The sequence below is a fragment of the Anabrus simplex genome, chromosome 5, assembly GCF_040414725.1.
Source record: "Anabrus simplex isolate iqAnaSimp1 chromosome 5, ASM4041472v1, whole genome shotgun sequence".
Classification (NCBI taxonomy): domain Eukaryota; kingdom Metazoa; phylum Arthropoda; class Insecta; order Orthoptera; family Tettigoniidae; genus Anabrus; species Anabrus simplex.
Genome location: NC_090269.1, coordinates 234,657,638 through 234,679,443, shown reverse-complemented (window position 1 = coordinate 234,679,443; position 21,806 = coordinate 234,657,638). Strand labels below are relative to the sequence as shown.

General features: G+C 42.8%; 1 protein-coding gene across 1 annotated transcript in view; it reads left to right on the top strand.

Moving 5' to 3' along the window:
* Positions 1-7,539, top strand: part of HisT (Histamine transporter) — a 213,956-nt gene extending 206,417 nt beyond the window's left edge. The window contains exon 7 of the mRNA XM_067148470.2: positions 4,537-7,539. Coding sequence (XP_067004571.1) covers positions 4,537-4,825 — 289 coding nt within the window. The 3' untranslated portion in view covers positions 4,826-7,539. The remainder of the gene's footprint in view (positions 1-4,536) is intronic.
* The last annotated feature ends 14,267 nt before the right edge of the window (positions 7,540-21,806 follow it).

Below are 21,806 nucleotides of genomic sequence, written 5' to 3'. Positions count from 1 at the left end.
CCGTCCTTAGTGTTTCCCCCTTAGTTTTCTTTTTTTAATTCTCGTTTTATTCTCTTCCCTTTCCTCTTGTCGGTTGAGCTGCACGTCCCTTTATCGCCTTCCTCATCCCTATCATTTTCCCATTCCGGTTCGGCTTAATTCTTTCAGGACTTTTTGGTGTCATTTGGTGTCATTCGTAATCGATTTTGCATTTATCCTCTAAAATCCATGTTCAGAACAAAAATTTGGTGGCTCCAAACAAAAGAACAACATAACTAGTTGTGTACCGACATTTTTTCTTTTATTCGTGTTTCAATCTTTCCTTTTTTGTTCTTACTTCTTTGTAAATGATTTTTTTTCAATACTACAATATATTCATTTGTTAAAACTTGGCAAATATGTTTCTTGTTTTGTACCTACCACGGTCCTCTTGATTTCTTTCACACGCTTTCCTGACATTATTTAGTAAGACTACGATCCTTTATAATCATTGAATTACCGCAATATGACTAATTACATTGATGATACGGTTAACAGAATGAACTCATTAATACTAGGACTGTATGACAAATACGCTCTGAAGAAGCAAATTCGAGTTTCTCACCCTTCGTCTCCTTGGCTAACAAATGAATTAATTTCGGTCATGGCAAATAGTGATGCATGGTATAGGCGATTTAGGTGAACTGGAAGCATTTAGAGATTTCAAAAATTACCATATTCTTCGAAATAAAGTTAAGCAATTAATTCGTAACAGCAAGTATAAATGTATTCAAGGGATAACGATCAGGGTAAGTTCAACACTTGATGAAATAAATTATCATTTTACGAAAGCAGCATACACTAATAATGATATTTCTAATAATAATTACTATGGTAATAATATATACATATTTTTGCTATTTGCTTTACGTCGCACCGACACAGATAGGTCTTATGGCGACGATGGAACAGGAAAGGCCTAGGAATGGGAAGGAAGCGGCCGTGGCCTTAATTAAGGTACAGCCCCAGCATTTTCCTGGTGTGAAAATAGGAAACCACGGGAAACCATCTTCAGAGCTGCCGACAGTGGGGTTCGAACCCACTATCTCCCGGATGCGAGCTCACAGCTGCGCGCTCCTAAACGCACGGCCAATTCGCCCGGTGTAATAATAATAATAATAATAATAATAATAATAATAATAATAATAATAATAATAATAATAATAATAATAATAATCCAGTGGTAATATAGTAAGTGAGATTGAATCAAGGTGCCGTAAAGCTAATGCAGTGAGCTCGCAGCTGCGATCGACTGTATTCTGTAAGAAGGAAGTCAGCTCCCAGACGAAACTATCTTTACATCGGTCTGTTTTCAGACCAACTTTGCTTTACGGGAGCGAAAGCTGGGTGGACTCAGGATATCTTATTCATAAGTTAGAAGTAACAGACATGAAAGTAGCAAGAATGATTGCTGGTACTAACAGGTGGGAACAATGGCAGGAGGGCACTCGGAATGAAGAAATAAAGGCTAATTTAGGAATGAACTCGATGGATGAAGCTGTACGCATAAACCGGCTTCGGTGGTGGGGTCATGTGAGGCGAATGGAGGAGGATAGGTTACCTAGGAGAATAATGGACTCTGCTATGGAGGGTAAGAGAAGTAGAGGTAGACCAAGACGACGATGGTTAGACTCGGTTTCTAACGATTTAAAGATAAGAGGTATAGAACTAAATGAGGCCACAACACTAGTTGCAAATCGAGGATTGTGGCGACATTTAGTAAATTCACAGAGGCTTGCAGACTGAACGCTGAAAGGCATAACAGTCTATAATGATAATGTATGTATAATAATCCAGATGGTGACCTAACTGCGGCTGATGATATTAACGCTATAAATACTCGTTCCCGAGTAAATCAAGTAAAATTCACATTCATAAAAGTGAATGCGAACGATGTGAAGCGTGTAATTTACTCCTTCAAGACAGATGCTCCGGGTAATGACGACAAACCATTATCTTTCATTTAAAAACATAGTATTGGTGCAATATTTCCTATTCTGACGCATGTATTTAATCATTGCCTCGTAATGGGAGTATTCCCAACTGTGTGGAAGTATGGTATCTTCATTCCCATTCCTAAGAAGAATTCTCCTAGTTTACCATCAGATTATCGTCCTATATCCATTCTCCCACCTCTTTCCAAAGTACTAGAACGCTTGTTACACGAACAAGTCCTTACTTACTTGTCTAATTACTCACTGCTTGACCCTTACCAATCTGGTTTCAAGAAAGGACACAGAACAACGACTGCCTTACTGAACATAAGTGATGATATCTGACACGCAATGGACACTCGACAAGTGATTGTACTGGTTCTACTCGATTTTTCTAGTGCTTTTGATACTGTTGTTCCTCAACTGCTACTTTCAAAACTGAATTCATTAAATTTCAGCAAGACGGCAATAAGCGTTTTCAGTTCGTACCTCAAAAATCGCTCTGTCAGTGTGTCACAGTAAAAAATAGCAGATCTGACTGGCTTGACAAAACCCTTGGTGTCCCCCAAGGGTCTGTACTTGGACCATTACTGTTTGCAATTTACATACACGATGTTGCCAAATTGATTATATACTGCAAGTATCATCTTTATGCTGTTGATCTGCAGATATACTGCCGCTCAAGAAGTGATAAAATTCAGAGTGCTGTACGACAAGTTAACGCAGATTTAAGTCATAAGTAATTTTGCATTGAGTAACAATCCCAAAACAAATCCTCTTAAACCGCAAGCAATAACCATCGGCACTTAGAAAAACTTAGACGTCTTAAAACAATACGAAATTCTTCCTCTAGCACTAAATAATACCGTTATTCCATATTGTGAAACAGTTATGAATCTTGGTGTGGCTATAAGCGAAACATTAAACTGGTCGCAACATATGACGAAAGTGTGCCAAAAGATATATCAAATCCTTCATCCCCTGAAGCGGTTTAAAAATACACTTCCTTCGCCCCTGAAAATAAAGCTCATTCAGTCACTTTATTTCCAATTCTCGAATACTCGATACAGTTTTTATTGATATCAATAATGAACAAGGTATGATACTGCAACATGCCCAAAATGCATGCACCAGGTATGCATTCGACATACGACAATATGCCCATGTATCCACATACTATAGACAGTATGAAATGAAATGGCGTATGGCTTTTAGTGCCGGGATGGGTCCGAGGACTTCGGCTCGCGAGCAGTGGCGGCTTGTGATGATAAAAATGTGTGGGGCACACTCAACATACTAGGAACACTAGGAATCAATTAAATCAAATTAATCTTCCCTTTTTACTTCTTGTATATAGAACTGTGATTGTAGATTCTATTTTTATCTTTGAACGATTTATGCTAAGCTCTGGTCTTGGTCGGCCCATTTCTTTAGCTAATAATCTGTTTTCGTAATTAAGAGATTTTGTTTGTAAGTAGCTCACTTGATTCATTTTAAAAACACTTATGCTCGCACAGGAATACACTCCGATACATCACACTAATCTTCACACACTTTTCAGACTTACAATGAACATCGACACCGATGGACACGATTAATCTAATAACAGGTTTGCTACAAACACTACTTTTGCGCGCGTTAATAATACATGTGCTGACAAGAAAGTGTAGCTGGGTGCTATCTAGTCGGCTGTAGGAGAAGTAAGTTCAAAATACGAACTAGCGCTGAAGTGTCACGTCGTAGAAATACTGTGACCGGGTCAATGGAATTTGTCATAACCCCCTTCACCCCTCACAGCTCACAGAATGAGGGGATGATGTTCAGGTATAAGAACGAGTCGGTCCCATCCAGGATTAGACCTTTACTATGTTGCCTAGTTTAGTCCAGGGCTGCTATAACAAGAACAACCACAGATAATCATAGCCTCTTGAACTCACTGAAGGTGGTCGTGACAGTAATCGTGCATAATGTTGTTCTGATTTTTATAATAGTTTTAATGGTGGAGGGGCACGTGACCATGTGACCTAAAGGCAGAACCGCGCCTGCTCGCGAGGTTCAGGTCTTTTGATTTGACTCCCGTAGGCGACCTGCGCTTCGTGATTAGGATGAAATGATGATGCAGGCAACACATACATCCAGTCCCCGTGCTAGGGGAATTAACCAACTATGGTTAAAATTCCCGACCCTGCTGGCAATCGAACCCGGGACCCTGTGGCCAAAGGCCAGCACGCTAACCATTTAGCCATGGAGCCGGACAGTTATCTTGGTTACGACTGAACGACAGACGTAGACTCCATGCAACTACTTTGGTTTATCAGTGCTCTCTGAAAACACTCTCCTTACCTATCCACCAGATTACGCTACCTTAGCTCACTACATCTGTCCAATACCGGTCAGGCTGTACGCTAGAAATTCCTGTAGGCCTACATCGAACCGCTACCTACAACAGATCGTTTTCTTTATGTAAAACTGTTTTGTTATTTTCACATTTATTGTCTGTCGTGATATGACAATCGAGTTAAAGCGACTATAAACATTTTAATGTTTTAAAATGAAAAGCTAATTGCTACCTTTGATGTTTCAGGTTCTTCATGACCGGCTACCTGCCCGTGGGCTTCGAGCTAGCTGCCGAACTGACTCACCCAGAACCTGAAGGAACATCTTCTGGTCTACTCAACATGGCTGCTCAAGTGTTCGGCATCCTCTTTACACTCTTCTACTCGTGGCTGTTCGAGCTTAAGGGTGACCTCTGGGCAAACCTCGCCATGTGTGGGACACTGGTGCTGGGCACAGCGCTCACAGCGGCCATCAAGGCAAACCTCCGGAGGCAGGCAGCCCAAAACAAGGAACAGCAACTAGAGAATAAAGCGTGATGCAGTCTTTCCCTCTGTGGTCGGACAAAACTAAATAATCTTTCTAGTCTTCTGTCACTGTCTACAATCCGATGGATACGACTGTTCGCGGTGTGTAGCTGGACTTCATTCCGCGATCTTTATAGTGAAGAGACAAAAATGCGAAAGTGCACCATCTGCAGCAGATGTCTTCAGCTGTCTCAGCACATACCTCGAGAGCTGTCTCCAACCGGGCAGCTGAAGGAGAGACATTCTTTGGTTAGGCAGAGGTGTTAGGACAGTGAAACAGTGCTGCCAACATTACCATATCGTTCTACCTAAATTCTGTCAAGTTCCTATTAGCAAGTGGATTTTTCTAGTCCGATATTCGTAAAAAAAGAACATGACAGATACACTGTGAGAGTAAAACAGCTGAGCTACATTGCCACTATATAATAATCAGCTGATTTGAGAGCTATTGTTTCCAATCAGTGATCCACAATTTGAACACATTTAATATGTATATTATTTCAGTTAGTAAATAATCACCCGAAGTTCACTAAATAAATCGGGTGCCTCGGATCAGAGTCCTGCCGTGAGCTAATTTTGATGGCTATCGACCCAGACAATTTCCTCCACTGCTCAGCACATATCATCATGTTTGCCGCCTCAGCCCGTATCGCTCACATGCCTGCTGTGGGCTAGTTTGAGACATAACAGCGGTCGACGATAAATGCGTCCGTAGCGGCCTCTGTAGCTAAGACCGACTCGCTGTGTAGGTGCACAGAGCTGTGTCTGAAGCGTACCCTGTGCAGACCTCAGTTAGCGTCACTCTGCACAGACAGGATATACACTGCCTGACAAAAAAAAAGTTAAGCACTAAGAAGGAGTGATTGGAAGTGAATGAAACTACATATGGTGAAGTAACATGTGCCTTTTTTGAAGTGGTTACAATATGGGATGAAAGAGACGAGGCCTTTGGCAGTTACAGGTGAAATGTTGGCGCCGGGTCAGTAGGGTGTCGCACCCCCACTGGACGCAATGCCTTATGCTGTTCGTAATGGTGTCAACGTTTGGATCCCCTCCTGAGGCAAGTTCATCCACATTTGTTGAAGCTGTCCCTCTAGATTCTGCAGATTGGTACTGGGACGGAATCCCCTTCCAATGTGATCCCACGCGTGTTCAATGATGGAGAGGTCTGCGGATTTTTCTGGCCACGGGAGGACCTCAACATGCTCTAGGCAGTCCATAGACACACGTGATGTGTATGAATTTACATTATCTTGTTGGACCATTGTCCCACGGTGCTGTGCATAAAGGGTAGGACGTGCAAAAGCAGAATGTCTGTGCTGTGAAAGTCTGCCGGAGCACTATTAGAGGTGACCTGAACGCATATCCTATGGTTCCCGACACCATGATGTCAGGGATTACGCCTGTGTGTCTCTCCACAAAATGGACAGGATCTGCCCTCTGCCCTCGACGCCGCCAAACCCGCACACGATGGTCATCGGAGGTTATGGAGAAGCAGGACTCATCACTGAACATGATGCGACGCCATTCGTACTCTGTCCATGCCTCCCGGGCAAGGAACCACTCCAAACGCAGACTTTGGTGTTCTGGTGTCAATGGCGACCGACGGATGGGGCGGTAGGACCCCAATCCGGTGAATGCGAGTCGCCGAGACTCTGTGCGGGAACTCATGGGATATTGTGGAATCTTCAGTACATGTTTGCGGATGGCGGGTGCCGAAGTTATGGGATCCCGCAATGCTTGGCGCACCATGCGACGGTCCTCCCTCGGGGTGGTGTTTCTTGGTCGACCCGAACTTGGACGACGTGATTGGGTGCCCTCATGTACCAATTGAGTCCAACATCGGGCCTCTGTGACATCTGAATGGCTGACATGCCTCGCAATCGCACGATACGACCAACCAGCTTCATGCAGTCCCACAATGCTGCCTCTGTCAATGGTATGCATGTATACCGAAATGGGATAATATTGGACCACTCCTTCTGGGTGCTTCACTTTTTATGTTAGGCGGTATAAATATCTATGTTTTATGAGGCAGGGTGTTGTCTTCTGCAAAATATTCGGTAAATAAACATGATTTGTTACACGATGAGCCCTTTTTACAAACACGTAACACTCAGTGCCCGACCAGTCCGAAAGTATTTTTCTGTGTCGTCTCAACAACATCAAACGTTCGGTTGTTTTTCCTCTTTTTTTTGTTGTTGTTGAGAAGGAAGCAATACTTTCCAGTGTCGACTCATAAAGTAAATTAAAAGCTATAAAAAATTATAATACAAGGAATAAAAATACATACCGGTACTGTTAAACATGTTTCGTTCTTGAAAGAACATCATAAAGTCACACTCGAATATTTAGAAGATTTATGTTTATTTCTGTTTAATACTTTGGAACTTGAAATCTGGAACTTATCTCAATGATGACCTCCTTTATCTCTACTCCAGCATTTACTTAAGAACGAAACAGGTCATTCTTTGCTTAATGTGCGTATTTTTATTCCTTGTTTACAGTAATAATGCATTTTTATTCCTTGTTTAGTAATGTACACTGACTGACAGAGCAAATGCAACACCAAGAAGGAGTGATTCGAAAGGGATGAAAGTTGGGGAAAAAACAGAGACGGCACGGACGAATAATTGATGTTTATTTCAAACCGATATGCAGGTTACACAATGCGCACGGCATCGACTCAGTAGGATGTAGGACCACCGCGAGCGGCGATGCACGCAGAAACACGTCGAGGTACAGAGTCAATAAGAGTGTGGATGGTGTCCTGAGGGATGGTTCTCCATTCTCTGTCAACCATTTGCCACAGTTGGTCGTCCGTACGAGGCTGGGGCAGAGTTTGCAAACGGCGTCCAATGAGATCCCACACGTGTTCGATTGGTGAGAGATCCGGAGAATACGCTGGCCACGGAAGCATCTGTACACCTCGTAGAGCCTGTTGGGAGATGCGAGCAGTGTGTGGGCGGGCATTATCCTGCTGAAACAGAGCATTGGGCAGCCCCTGAAGGTACGGGAGTGCCACCGGCCGCAGCACATGCTGCACGTAGCGGTGGGCATTTAACGTGCCTTGAATACGCACTAGAGGTGACATGGAATCATACGCAATAGCGCCCCAAACCATGATGCCGCGTTGTCTAGCGGTAGGGCGCTCCACAGTTACTGCCGGATTTGACCTTTCTCCACGCCGACGCCACACTCGTCTGCGGTGACTATCACTGACAGAACAGAAGCGTGACTCATCGGAGAACACGACGTTCCGCCATTCCCTCATCCAAGTCGCTCTAGCCCGGCACCATGCCAGGCGTGCACGTCTATGCTGTGGAGTCAATGGTAGTCTTCTGAGCGGACGCCGGGAGTGCAGGCCTCCTTCAACCAATCGACGGGAAATTGTTCTGGTCGATATTGGAACAGCCAGGGTGTCTTGCACATGTTGAAGAATGGCGGTTGACGTGGCGTGTGGGGCTGCCACCGCTTGGCGGCGGATGCGCCGATCCTCGCGTGCTGACGTCACTCGGGCTGCGCCTGGACCCCTCGCACGTGCCACATGTCCCTGCGCCAACCATCTTCGCCACAGGCGCTGCACCGTGGACACATCCCTATGGGTATCGGCTGCGATTTGACGAAGCGACCAACCTGCCCTTCTCAGCCCGATCACCATACCCCTCGTAAAGTCGTCTGTCTGCTGGAAATGCCTCCGTTGACGGCGGCCTGGCATTCTTAGCTATACACGTGTCCTGTGGCACACGACAACACGTTCTACAATGACTGTCGGCTGAGAAATCACGGTACGAAGTGGGCCATTCGCCAACGCCGTGTCCCATTTATCGTTCGCTACGTGCGCAGCACAGCGGCGCATTTCAGATCATGAGCATACCTCAGTGACGCCAGTCTACACTGCAATTGGCATAAAGTTCTGACCACTCCTTCTTGGTGTTGCATTTGCTCTGTCAGTCAGTGTATTTTTATTCCTTGTTTATAGTAGTAATGTATTTTTATTCCTTGCTTAGTAATGTATTTTATTCCTTGTTTAGTAACGTATTTCTTTTTACAGAAATGTTGTAGTGTAAACATGATTTAACTTGAGTGTTGGACAGACTGTAAACCTTTTAAGTTACGTTTAAACGTTCGCTTTGGCACTGTGTTGCCATTCTCTGTCTAAAAGAGAGTGAACGACGATTCTGTCCCAGAGCGTTATTAAATCATGTATCAGGTTGTCGAAAGTATGTGTTCTAATCAAACAATACATTTATCATCGGTCTTCCTTTCAAGATTCAAATGCATTATTATCAGCGGTCCTCCTGTTTCCTGAATTTTCCTGATAGGCAGTCTGTGGCTAATAGTCCTCTAAATCGGCTGTCAGTGTTTGCATGGCTAAGATCCTCTCACACAGCCTAAGCTAACTTGCAAGGTAAAGTATCCGGCTCCATGGTTAAATAGTTAAATAGTTATAGCTAAAGTGAGCCTGGTTATACAGAAGCCACCAAGTTGTCTTCGGCCCTCCGCAACACGCTTTGGAGGGATAAACACGCGGTCCATCAAGCGTAACAGTCCGGCTGTGTCAGTGTGAGCAGTCACATAGGATTCTGCTTCAGATACATACTCCGCATGGGTGATCTATCTGGTCCGCTAAAGGAGCTTTCACTGTGATGCAAGAAGCAGTTCTACGAAACAACTATAAATAAAAGTCGAAGAACTTGCCGAATGTCGCAGGGGTTGCAGCAAATTCAGTTTCTGCTTAGTCTGGCCTTTACAACTTTCGGTCCGATTTTACGTTGTTACAGTTAACCACTTCGAGAATCATAATAAAAGCTCCTGCAGCGAACTAGGTACACCACCCATTCTTCTGCGGAGTATGTATCTGAAGCATCCGGAAGAACAGTACACAATTATATAACCAGTCACATTAATTCTCTCTCAAGCAGGCTTGGCTCACTAGAACAGCCCACAAGCGGCCACCACCAGTACGCTAGCGATGGTAATAACAAACCGCACGGTCACGGAAGGTTTCCCATTCAAGTTTTTTCCTCTCATCTGACCGCTTTTCCCACACCCGTGGGGTCGCGGGTGCGAACTGCGTCGCACATGTGTATTTGGCCATGTTTTACGGCCGGATGCCCTTCCTGCCACCAACCCTATATGGAGGGATGTAATCACTATTGCGTATGTCTATGGTGGTTGGTAGTGTAGGGTGTTGTGTCAATATAAAGAGGAAAGTGTTGAGACGGACACAAACACCCAGTCCCCGAGACAGAAGAATTAATCAGAAGAGATTAAAATCCCGACCTGGCCGGGAATCGAACCCTGGACCCTCTGAACCGAACGCCAGTACGCTGACCATTCAGCCAACGAGCCGGAGACCACTACCATATTGTTATCTGAAATAATAATATCAAATTAATATTATACGAGAAAATATACGAAATTGCTTACTTTTTTTAATGACCAAGCTCGATAGCTGCAGTCGCTTAAGTACGGCCAGTATCCAGTATTCGAGAGATAGTGGGTTCGAACCCCACTGTCGACAGTCCGGAAGATGGTTTTCCGTGGTTTCGCACACAAGGCAAATGCTGGGGCTGTGCCTTAATTAAGGCCACTCCGGGTGAGTTGGCCGTGCGGTTAGGGGCGCAGAGCTGTGTGCTTGCATCCGAGAGATAGTGTGTTCTAACCTCACTGTCGGCAGCCCTGAAGATGGTTTTCCGTGGTTTCTCACACCAGGCAAATGCTGGGGCTGTACCTTAATTAAGGCCACGCCCGCTTCATTCCCACTCCTAGCCCTTTCCTATCCCATTGTCGCCATACGACCTATCTGTGTCGGTGCGACGTAAAGCAACTTGAAAAAAAAGTTCCCAAGCATCTGCACAGCACTGCTCTAATGCAGGCTGGTCGGAAACAACGTGAACCGGGTGAATCTGCGTAAGAGGACGGACCATAGTGATAATTTTTTTAAAAGTAATTCGATATCTCCCGCCGTAGTCATTTTACTAGATTCTGAAGTTAGCGAATCAGATCGCTTCGCGGGAAAATTCAAATGGGGTTTACGAGACGGTAATTCTAAATCTGTGGAGCCTCCGTGGCTCAGGTGACAGCGCGCTGGTCTCTCACCTCTGGGTTCCGTGGTTCAAATCCCGGTCACTCCATGTGAGATTTGTGCTGGACAAAGCGGAGGCGGGACAGGTTCTCCTCCGGGTACTCCGATTTTTCCTGTCATCTTTCATTCCAGCAACACTCTCCACTATCATTTCATTCCATCTGTCATTCATTAATCATTTCTCCAGAGGAGTGTGACAGGCTTCAGCAGCCGGCACGATTAAACACACCGTGCTATGGCGCGATCCTGTGAGCTCGGAGGTCCGTGTTTCAATCCCTCTCCGAGTGACGTTTCTTCTCTTCGATTGGTGCTCTCAAGTCAATCTTGAGCCACGTTCAGATTTAACAACACTGCCTCACAAAGCGACCTGATTGGCTAAATTCAGCATTGGCGCGAAATATCTAATTACGTTTTGCAAATTATTTATCAGTATGGCCACACGTCTAACACTCATATGGCCGACCACTCTGCACATTCAGTAAATCCACCAGTGTATAAATAATTTACAGCATACAACCACGATGTAGATATAGAATCACTCGTTACATCAGTAGACAGCTGAATATACAGTCACTTTTTCAGAATGACGATACTTTTTTTGCTTAAAACTAACGCGGCTCAAAACAATCTCAAACAATTTAATCACTATCACTAAATTGTAGCCCACAAGTATTTTTCAGTAACCATAATCCTTCGTAGTACATACAGTGTGTAGGGGCGTTGCCTACGAGATATAAAAGGCCGGGAAGTGTGCGCTAGTTCTGAGCGTAAAAACCGTCCCCAACCAGGTTCGTAGTACCGCCGCCAGATGTCTCGACATCGTGCTATAGTTTTCATTTCAATTCAATTTTTCAATTTCAATCAATACTGATCTGCATTTAGGGCAGTCGCCCAGGTGGCAGATTCCCTATCTGTTGCTTTCCTAGCCTTTTCCTAAATGATTTCAAAGAAATTGGAAATTTATTGAACATCTCCCTTGGTAAGTTATTCCAATCCCTAACTCCCCTTCCTATAAATGAATATTTGCCCCAGTTTGTCCTCTTGAATTCCAACTTTATCTTCATATTGTGATATTTCCTGCTTTTATAAACGCCATTCAAACTTATTCGTCTACTAATGTCATTTCACGCCATCTCTCCGCTGACAGCTCGGAACATACCACTTAGTCGAGCAGCTCTTCTTCTTTCTCTCAATTCTTCCCAACCCAAACATTGCAACATTTTTGTAACGCTACTCTTTTGTCGGAAATCACCTAGAACAAATCGAGCTGCTTTTCTTTGGATTTTTTCCAGTTCTTGAATCAGGTAATCCTGGTGAGGGTCCCATACACTGGAACCATACTCTAGTTGGGGTCTTACCAGAGACTTATAATCCCTCTCTTTTACATCCTTACTACAACCCCTAATCACCCTCATAACCATGTGCAGAGATCTGTACCCTTTATTTACAATCCCATTTATGTGATTACCCCAATGAAGATCTTTCCTTATATTAACACCTAGATACTTACAATGATCCCCAAAAGGAACTTTCACCCCATCAACGCAGTAATTAAAACTGAGAGGACTTTTCCTATTTGTGAAATTCACAACCTGACTTTTAACCCCGTTAATCAACATACCATTGCCTGCTGTCCATCTCACAACATTTTCGAGGTCACGTTGCAGTTGCTCACAATCTTGTAACTTATTTACCACTCTATAGAGAATAACATCATCCGCAAGAAGCCTTACCTCCGATTCCACTCCTTTACTCATATCATTTATATATATAAGTTAACATAAAGGTCCGATAATACTGCCTTGAGGAATTCCCCTCTTAATTATTACAGGGTCAGATAAAGCTTCACCTACTCTAATTCTCTGAGATCTATTTTCTGGAAATATAGCAACCCATTCAGTCACTCTTTTGTGTGCTATGGTGTATTAACATATGGAGAAAAGTGCTTTTAATACGTTTACTTATAGCTTTCACTTACTGGTAGTGTTCAAATGAACTCGAAGTAAATTTCATATACTCTATAAAATATGGTACATGGTACTGTAGGTCCAATTCGTAAAAAAAAAAAAACGAGAACAGTTGGAGTTTTCAATCATTTCCAGCCGATCCAATTTTAAAGGAGAAGTGGATAATTGCTACATCCGAACGGGGGGGGGGGGGGAGGTCAAATTAGTTTCGCTTTGGTTGCCTGGGACGTCATCCCGAGTCTGTAATTTACATTTTAAATATTGAGACTTCAGATTATGGGTTACAGATTCATTAGATCAGTTCACTGCCTCCGACTACCGCATCAAAAGACACGAATTAGGCCTATGTTGGCTTTTCGAATCAAAAAAAAATAGAATAACACCCCTCATTAAAGATCCCCCTGTTGGTGGGGGCAGTAGAATAGCAACCACGGTATCCCCAGCTTATCGTAAGAGGCGACTAAAAGGGGGCCCAGGGGCTCTGAACTTTGGAGCATGGGTTAGCGACCACGGGACCCTTAGCTGAGTCCTGGCATTGCTTCCAGTTACTTGTGCTAGGCTCCTCACTTTCATCTATCCTATCAGACTCCTCTGGTCAACTTTTGTTTTTTCCGACCCCCACGGTATTAGGATCCCCAGGCCTAGGGATTCTTTCATTTTCACGTGGTCCTTGTCTTCCTTTGGCCGATATCTTCATTTTTGAAGTGTCGGATCCGTTCATTTTTTCCCTCAGATTAGTGTTATATAGAGGACGGTCGCCTAGTTGTATTTTCCCTTAAAATAATAATCACCACCACCACCTCATTAAAGAAAACCTCCATTACGAAGCCATGAATTTGACATGCGTGGAGGAAACGTTAGGATCCCTTATCATAGATGAAATGGCTATCAAGCCCAGAGTACACTACAATCGTAATCCTGATCAGCAACAATTCTGGAAATAGGCCTACTTGATGAGACGCTCGAAGGTAAGCTAACTAATCAATTCGCGATTATTATATTTTCTTTCAGATGTACTATGTTTAATAGGCCTAAAATATCTGGAAGATTTTTGCTATTGGTTTTACGTCGCACTGACACAGATAAGTCTTATGGCGACGATGGGATAGGAAAGGGCTAGGAGTGGGAAGGAAGCGGCCGTGGCCTTAATTAAGGTACAGCCCCAGCATTTGCCTGGCGTGAAAATGGAAAACCACGGAAAATCATCTTCAGGGCTGCCGACAGCAGGATTCGAACCCACTATCTCCCGGATGCAAGCTCACAGCTGCGCGCTCCTAACCGCACGGCCAACTCGCCCGGTAGTTTTATATTATCTTAGATACTATTGATATTAAAAATGACACCATGCCTTTTCAGCAAAAACCTGTCACTCTGGAGTTGTCTTCCTTGGCCATGATATGTGGTTATCATTAGGGCCCGGACTTTTTTAAAATGCATATGCGCATATGCAAATGCACATTTTGAACGTTAATGCATATACAGACATATTTTTCTCATATGTGTGATCGATCTAAGATTTCTGAACAAAATGAAAAACTGAATGAGCTCTGTATGTTGCACATCAATTGGCAACATGAGAAACCTTCCCTGATCAAGGAAAGTGCTTTCAGTGTCTCGATACAAGTAGTTAGATGGACAATGACGTTTTTCACAACAGCAATTTTCTTCTTTCTGACATTCCTTTCTCCTTTGCTTAAACAAGTGCGTTCCTCTGTTAACTTGCTCTGCGTCTGTGGCGGTGTTTTGCCAGATTAAACTGTAAAAATACAAAAAGTCTTTGCCAGAAGAATGTTCCGAGCAGTCAGTGCCGATGTGCAATTATTGCCCATTTACGTCCGTCGACGTAGAACGATCATTTTCAGCGTATAAATTAATCCTGTCCGACAACAGAAAGTTATTGACTCCTGTGTTCTGTTTTATTTTTAGTGCATATTTTCAACATTTTTAGTGCATATATGCATGCATATTTTCGGACTTTTTAGTGCATATGAATCCGGGCCCTAGTTATCATGTTCGAGTTGCGGAAGAAAATTCCAACTATGAATCATGCTTGGGACAGATATCCTCGGCCACTACCGGTACTGACAATCCATTGATGTGCCTCATTGGGATGAAAGATCGTGGAGGATTACGCTACCCCTCAAAAGAATTTGTTCACTTCCTGCAAAATATGTTGAATTTTACGCGTCACTCATTACGTTATCTGGGAAATACGAATTTAGTTTAAAAACTTCACGTTTTTGTTGTTCCAAAGTTCATTGAGACATTTAAATGTGACGAGTGTGATCAGAGAGCACTGACTGTAACTCTCATTACAAAACTTATAAAACCAATACTCCTCGAGAACGAAACTCATACAATTACAGATGCTCATGACTTGGAAAAGAACTTCAGGACGAAGCCTTTAAGTTGGAAGATCTTAAAAATGTGAGTGATACGAGCAGTGAACATGGTAAGTCATTTTTAACGCATTACTTTTATTAATTACCGCACTTGACTTCACCTAAAATAATTCCAAATGCCAAAATCACATTTAGGTGGTCTTAACTTCATTATTTGTAGATTTATACGTCTTTAGAAACCAACATGTACTATTAATTGAATGTATTTCGCGCGAGCAGCATAGCAAGATGTCGAGACCTCTGGCGGACGTTCGTAAAACTACTTGCGAACCGCATTTCTATCGGTCCACTTCCCGGCCTTGTATATCTCGTAGGCAACGGTGGGGGATAATCTCTCTGTATACAATTCAACTAATCATGCAACAGTCCGGCCCCGCGGTGTAGGGGGCAACGTTCCCGCCTGTCACCCGACGGCCCCGGGTTCGATTCCCAGCTGGGTCAGGGGGTTTTAATTGTAAATGATTAATATCCCTGGCTTGGGGACTGAGTGTTTGTGTCGTCCTTAATGTTCCTTTCCTCACATTCAACACTTTACACTTCTGCCATTTTCCATAGACACGCAGGTTCATAACATATGGTGCAAAGTAGGGTCGACGCCCCGAATATATAGCATTTAAAAAATCATGTAACAAAGAAGTTATATTTCTCATTGTAGAAGTAGGTGTTGATAATTATCGAGTCCCAATACTAGGAAACCCGGTCTAGATAGCCAAGAGGCCGAGAGGATTCGTCGTGCCGACCGCACGACACCTCGTTATCTGCAGGCCTTCGGGCTGAGTAGTGGTCGCTTAGTAGCCAGTGGCCTTTCGAGGCTCTTGCGCCATAGGGGCGGGGGAAATGCTCGCAAAGTGGAAAGTCTGAATTGTAGAAAGGAACAATACGAGTTTCAAACCTTTTATACAATCCATTTGTATTACTCAGTCTTTAAAGATTGTATGCAAGTGTTTTAATGTCGTTCCAAGTCAGTTAGGTCTTTTGGCGACGATGATATAGGAAAGGGTTTGGACTGAGAAGGAAGCGGGCGTGGCCTTAATTAAAGTTCAGCCCAAGCATTTGCTTGGTGTGAACATGGGAAAAAAACGGAAAACCATCTAATTATTCACTATTACTTTTAATTTTATCCGTCACTAAGAAAGTATTTCCAACTCCCTCTTTAGGGTTAGACGCCATTAACGACAGCCAAACGTCTCGAACCTGTAACCTGTTAGTACAAACGAAATCTCCCATAAAAGTTCCTAAACCAAATCATCCATGACAGAACATCGCTGAAGTGTTGATGTTGTTCAGTTTTTGTCAGGAACTGAAATGTTTACTACTGTTGGCAGCACTGTCTTTGGAGTTCGTTCAGTTCGATGATCATGTCTGTTTCTATGTACTATAGCCTTTGTGGACACAAACTGCATAAAGAGTCACCTAACCACGCAAGAATTTGTCAATAGATATGTCCGTCAAATGAAAATAAAATCATCCAACAACAGCAAAGTGCATCATTACATTCTTCTATTATGAAGGAAATACCTCCATCATGAAGGTTTCCTTCACAAATTAAGCTCAATATAGTTCGTATTCTATAAAATCTAATGTAAGATTTTCAGAACTGGCCAAATTCATGTGAGAAAGCTGAAAATGAAGAGTGTTTTGTAACATAAAATGTATACAAGGAAGTTATTTAGAATTACGAAAACATGCAATTCTAAAACATTTGTGAGATATTGTGCCGGTAAGTGTTGGTATCTCAGCAAGCTTCAGATACGTGATTTGTCGTGCTCAGTGCTGACTTCCCCAGTCTAATCCTCGCGGTATGTGAGAATGTAACAGAATGTATCCTTACCCAAGTCCAGCAGAGGGCAGAAACCAGTCTAGCAAACAATGTTGATAGGAGAGCTGTGCCGAATTTGAAGACGTGACCATCCGAGTGGAAACCAGGCACAGCGGCTTTAGCAAAGAGTGCTACTGTGGCGAGTGTGGTCACGTAAGCTCACATCCAAGGTCACATGCTATTATTATTATTATTATTATTATTATTATTATTATTATTATTATGGATTTGCCGTGGCTCACAGAGGGAAAGAAGCGCAAGGGTTGAATGGGTAGACAAAGCAAAACATAAAATTCAGGAAATCTAGTTAAAATTTGGAAAAGTTTATATTTCCCTTCTCTTTTCAGCTGTTAAACAAATTACCAATAAAATAGACTACATAACAGTTGAGTGAGAAGCTCAGTTAACAACAACACTTAGCAAAAGATCAATTACTCTACACAATAGAAGACAGAAGGGAGAGCTCAGCAGCTCTGAATACGATTTACAAAGAACATCGGAGGGAAGAACCAATTTACATTTTCAGATAGCAGAGGCACTTCGTACCACACAGTAAACGAGGATGAAGCCCTGAAGAAATTCAAGTATAGAAGCATAGATACCTTACAGAAAAATAAGCAGATAACTCTGACCATAACAAGATCATTACATAGTAGAGATTAGGCCGTCCTGTAAAATTTAATAACAGTACTCTTAAATAATAAAGAAACCGAAGCTCCGAACACCATTACAAATCGTGTCTAAAATCCAGTTGTCCAACTGACAATTAAGAAAATATTACCAAAGACTTAGAAGGTTACATCATTATTAAGTGGTAACAACCCTTTGCTTTAAAACTACAAGTACACTCGTTATTTACACAAGAAAATCGGATCTTAAGATTCAAATACACAGAAGCAGAAAGCCCATACTACACGGTCGAAAAATGGTAGGAAAGAAACCAGGAAATAAATTTATAAGGGGTCATAAACAGAGGAATGGGAGCTAAAAACTCTAGCATTCCAGCAAAATTTACAAATGATCTAATTGGGCCTAAGGCCCATCAAAGCAGAGGCTACAGGTGACAAAGCAAGAGTAAAGTTAAAGGCCGAATAGAAGTAATTAAATACAGATGCTTAGAAATAATGCTTAGTCACCAAACATTTAAATAGATAGGAAGTTTAACGAGGTTACATCACTCGTGCTTCCTTATGCTTCACAAGGTCCCCCCATCAGTGGGAAAATCTAGGACAGAAAAAGAAGTCCGCAACCTATGTAAAATTTTAGGAAACCGGGATATTTCCTACATATTGATAGTTAACAAAATCTAAAAATTACATTCTAAAGGGGATCGTAGAAATCTTCCCCAGACACACACACACACACACACACACCGGACGATCACATGGTTGTAATTCTGCCTACCTCATTTACTCCATCGTCATGCTGGTCGTTTCCCCCACCTGTCCCGATCCCTTTTGCAGGGACTCCTCTCAGATACACCAAACAAGTTACACTGCCGCCGATAAAGTCATCGGTGTGAGCAAAAACCCGGCCTTTTATAGCATTCGTGCCGAACATTCCAGAGAAAAAGGAAACCACGGCATGATTTGTCAACAGAATACCAGGAGAGGGGCAACATGATATGAAGTCACTTTACTAACAGGGTCGCAATACACTCACAAGAATATTTCCTTCACAAAATCAAACCTTGACATAACCAATTTCTTCACGCAATGAAATCTCTGAACACTAGGCAGCGCTAGAAAGCTTCTTAAGTCCAAACTTCTTCGTCAGAGAGTTCATGAATATTGAAGTAGGCTGCACTATAGGAGCTTGACGGATGATTAGAACAGTTAGAGAAGCTTAAAACGTGGCTCAACTAGTAGTAGTAGTAGTAGTAGTAGTAGTAGTATTCAGGTATTATTGGGTTTTTCCGATGTTCAGTTTCATTAAGCAGTTTACTATCCAAGTCTAGTGAAACGTTTTTGATCTCCTAATATCATTCATGGATCCTTTGAATCCCTATTCTGCACTGTCCTCATAAAGCTGTAGGTTTCTGAAAATGCTTTCTATCTTCTACACCTCGATTTATATCCTTCTTGACGTTTTGCTATTGAAGTGCATAGCTGGCGATGAATTTGTCCTGGTTCTCTTATTACTACCTAAACAATGACAACTCTATCTGGATGCCAAATTCCTCCTATTTCATTTGCTAGAGGCAAATTATTGTAATACATTTTCTTTGATCTGATTCAAAGTGTTTTCAGGAGCTTGAATTGCAACGTCTGATAAACAATGCGTCAAAGATCATAAATCTGACGTCTTGTTTGTCAATGCAATACCAGGTTGGTTGACAGGGTGTACATCATTTGCGCTCGAAAGAATTAAAAAAGCAAGGAGTGGCATTTACAGGTTATGTCTGAACCTTTTGATACTCTTGTGTTCAAAATGAAATGGCGTATGGCTTTTAGTGCCGGGAGTGTCCGAAGACAAGTTCGGCTCGCCAGGTGCAGGTCTTTCTATTCGACACCCGTAGGTGACCTGCGCGTCGTGATGAGGATGAAATGATGATGAAGACAGCACATACACCCAGCCCCCGTGCCATTGGAATTAACCAATTAAGGTTAAAATCCCCGACCCGGCCGGGAATCGAACCCGGGACCCTCTGAACCGAAGGCCAGTACGCTGACCGTTCAGCCAACGAGTCGGACTCTTGTGTTCAGGCAGGCGCGGACTCAGCGGGGGGAAAGATGGTTGGACACCCCCCTCCCCATGTCACATCATTCTTCCGTGTTGTATGAATATACTGGCAATAATTTCGTATCCTATTTCTAGCCCGGTGAAGCCCTTATTAGGCAGACCTTCCGACGAGGGTGGGCGGCATCTAGCGTGTATAGGAAGTTGCGTGTTATTGAAGTGGAGGATAGTGTTGTGTGTCGTGTGTGAGTAGCAGGAATGTTGGGAACAGCAGTAGTATAGGCAAGGGTGGTTCTATGTCAAGGCGCGTGATTTGAATTTTGCCGAGCCAGCGTTTTGATTGGTGCAGCAGCAGTAAGGCCAATTAACTCTGATATCATCATGACGTCACCATAACGTAATAGACTAACCTAACCTCACAGGCTCCATAGAAGAGCTACATATATCCGGTCCACCATCGAAAATGCTCAGTTGTGCTCAGTCTCCTGTGTTAGTGAAGTACAAGAAATTATCATCAAACCGCCAGTCACTACCTGGCTCCGCAAGTCCTAACTAATTTATCTCACCTATCTGTATACGTAGGAGACTTTGATAGCTGCCATATCCAGTGGAAATACACGGAAAGTGAGCTCTTACCAAGTGGGCTGATGATAATAATATACCTTGTTTTTGATGCTAAGAACGAGGCTCCTTCAGGTCTACAGCTTGGAAACATTAATACAATCCTGACTTATGCTTCGTGATGACAAATGAAGATCACCTACCAGTAAGAGCTTCCAGAATGATTTTATAAGACTTCTCATATAGTCAGCACCGACCTTCATTGATAGAGATTCCTGTAAATATTCCTTTGGTGACATCCTTACCTCGTCCACGATGGAATTTTCAGAAAGCCAACTGGGAAGCCTTTTCGAACATCCTAGAGAAGTGCCTCGACTGGATCCCCCCTACTGCAAAGAATTATAAGAGATATGTGGGAGCAATAATAAGTACAACAAAAAGTTCATTCCGACAGGTTACCGGAAGCAATACATTCCAGGGTGGAATGATGCCTGCAAAAACAGCACCAGGAAACTCTCGAGAATGAAGATCTAGAAATAGCTGATGAATTACTACAAAGCCTCGACGCTGCACGACGTGAGAAGTGGATCGAGACTAGAGAATTTAGACTTCTAGGCATCCAGTAGAAAATACTGGCGTCTCCTGCGAAAAGTGGGTGAGAGCAAAACAACAACTCGTGGCTGGCAAATTTCTTCTCTGACATCTTAAGAACAGGCATAATTCCTGAAGAGATGAGGCACTCCACAATTATTGCTATTCTCAAGCCAAGAAAAGGGAGCGACCAAGCGAAGAGCTATCGCCCAATTGCATTAGCACTATTTACAGGCTGCTCGAAAGACTTATCTTCCCGATACTCCAACAAATCCCTGTACAGCAAACTGGATTTCGCCCAACGCGTAGCTGTATTGATCAGGTGATATCACTAACAACCTACATAGAAGCAGGTTTCCAAAGGAAGCTGAAGACATCAGTCGCCTTTACAGACCTGTCTGCTGTATAGGATACCTTTATGAAGACATGGCCTCCTTTACAATTCATTACAGTAACCCTTTGCAAAAGAACAGCTCGACTTATCAATAGTACGCTAGCTAGCAGCACCATTCAGGGGATATATGGATACTACATAAGTGTTTCTAAAATTCTTAGTGACTGCTTACCACAAGGCTCTGTGTTGGCTCCACTGCTGTACAGTTTGTATATTGGCAATATGCAAGACACCATCCCGTATTTGAGATGAAACGTTTGTGTCCCGTCGCGTAAAAACGAGCGTTTGTGTTTGTTTTTTGTACCTAAATATTTTAAAAACCGTATTAGATTTGAGTTTTTTCTCTTTGTAGCCTCAGAAGAAGGAAATCTATTTCTAATAAAGGTTTTTTATGCATGTTTTCTCATACCTAATTCATTGTACTGTATGCACTGTTGAGAGGGTGTGAATTACTTTCTTTTACGAATTTCAATAATTACCTTATTATGT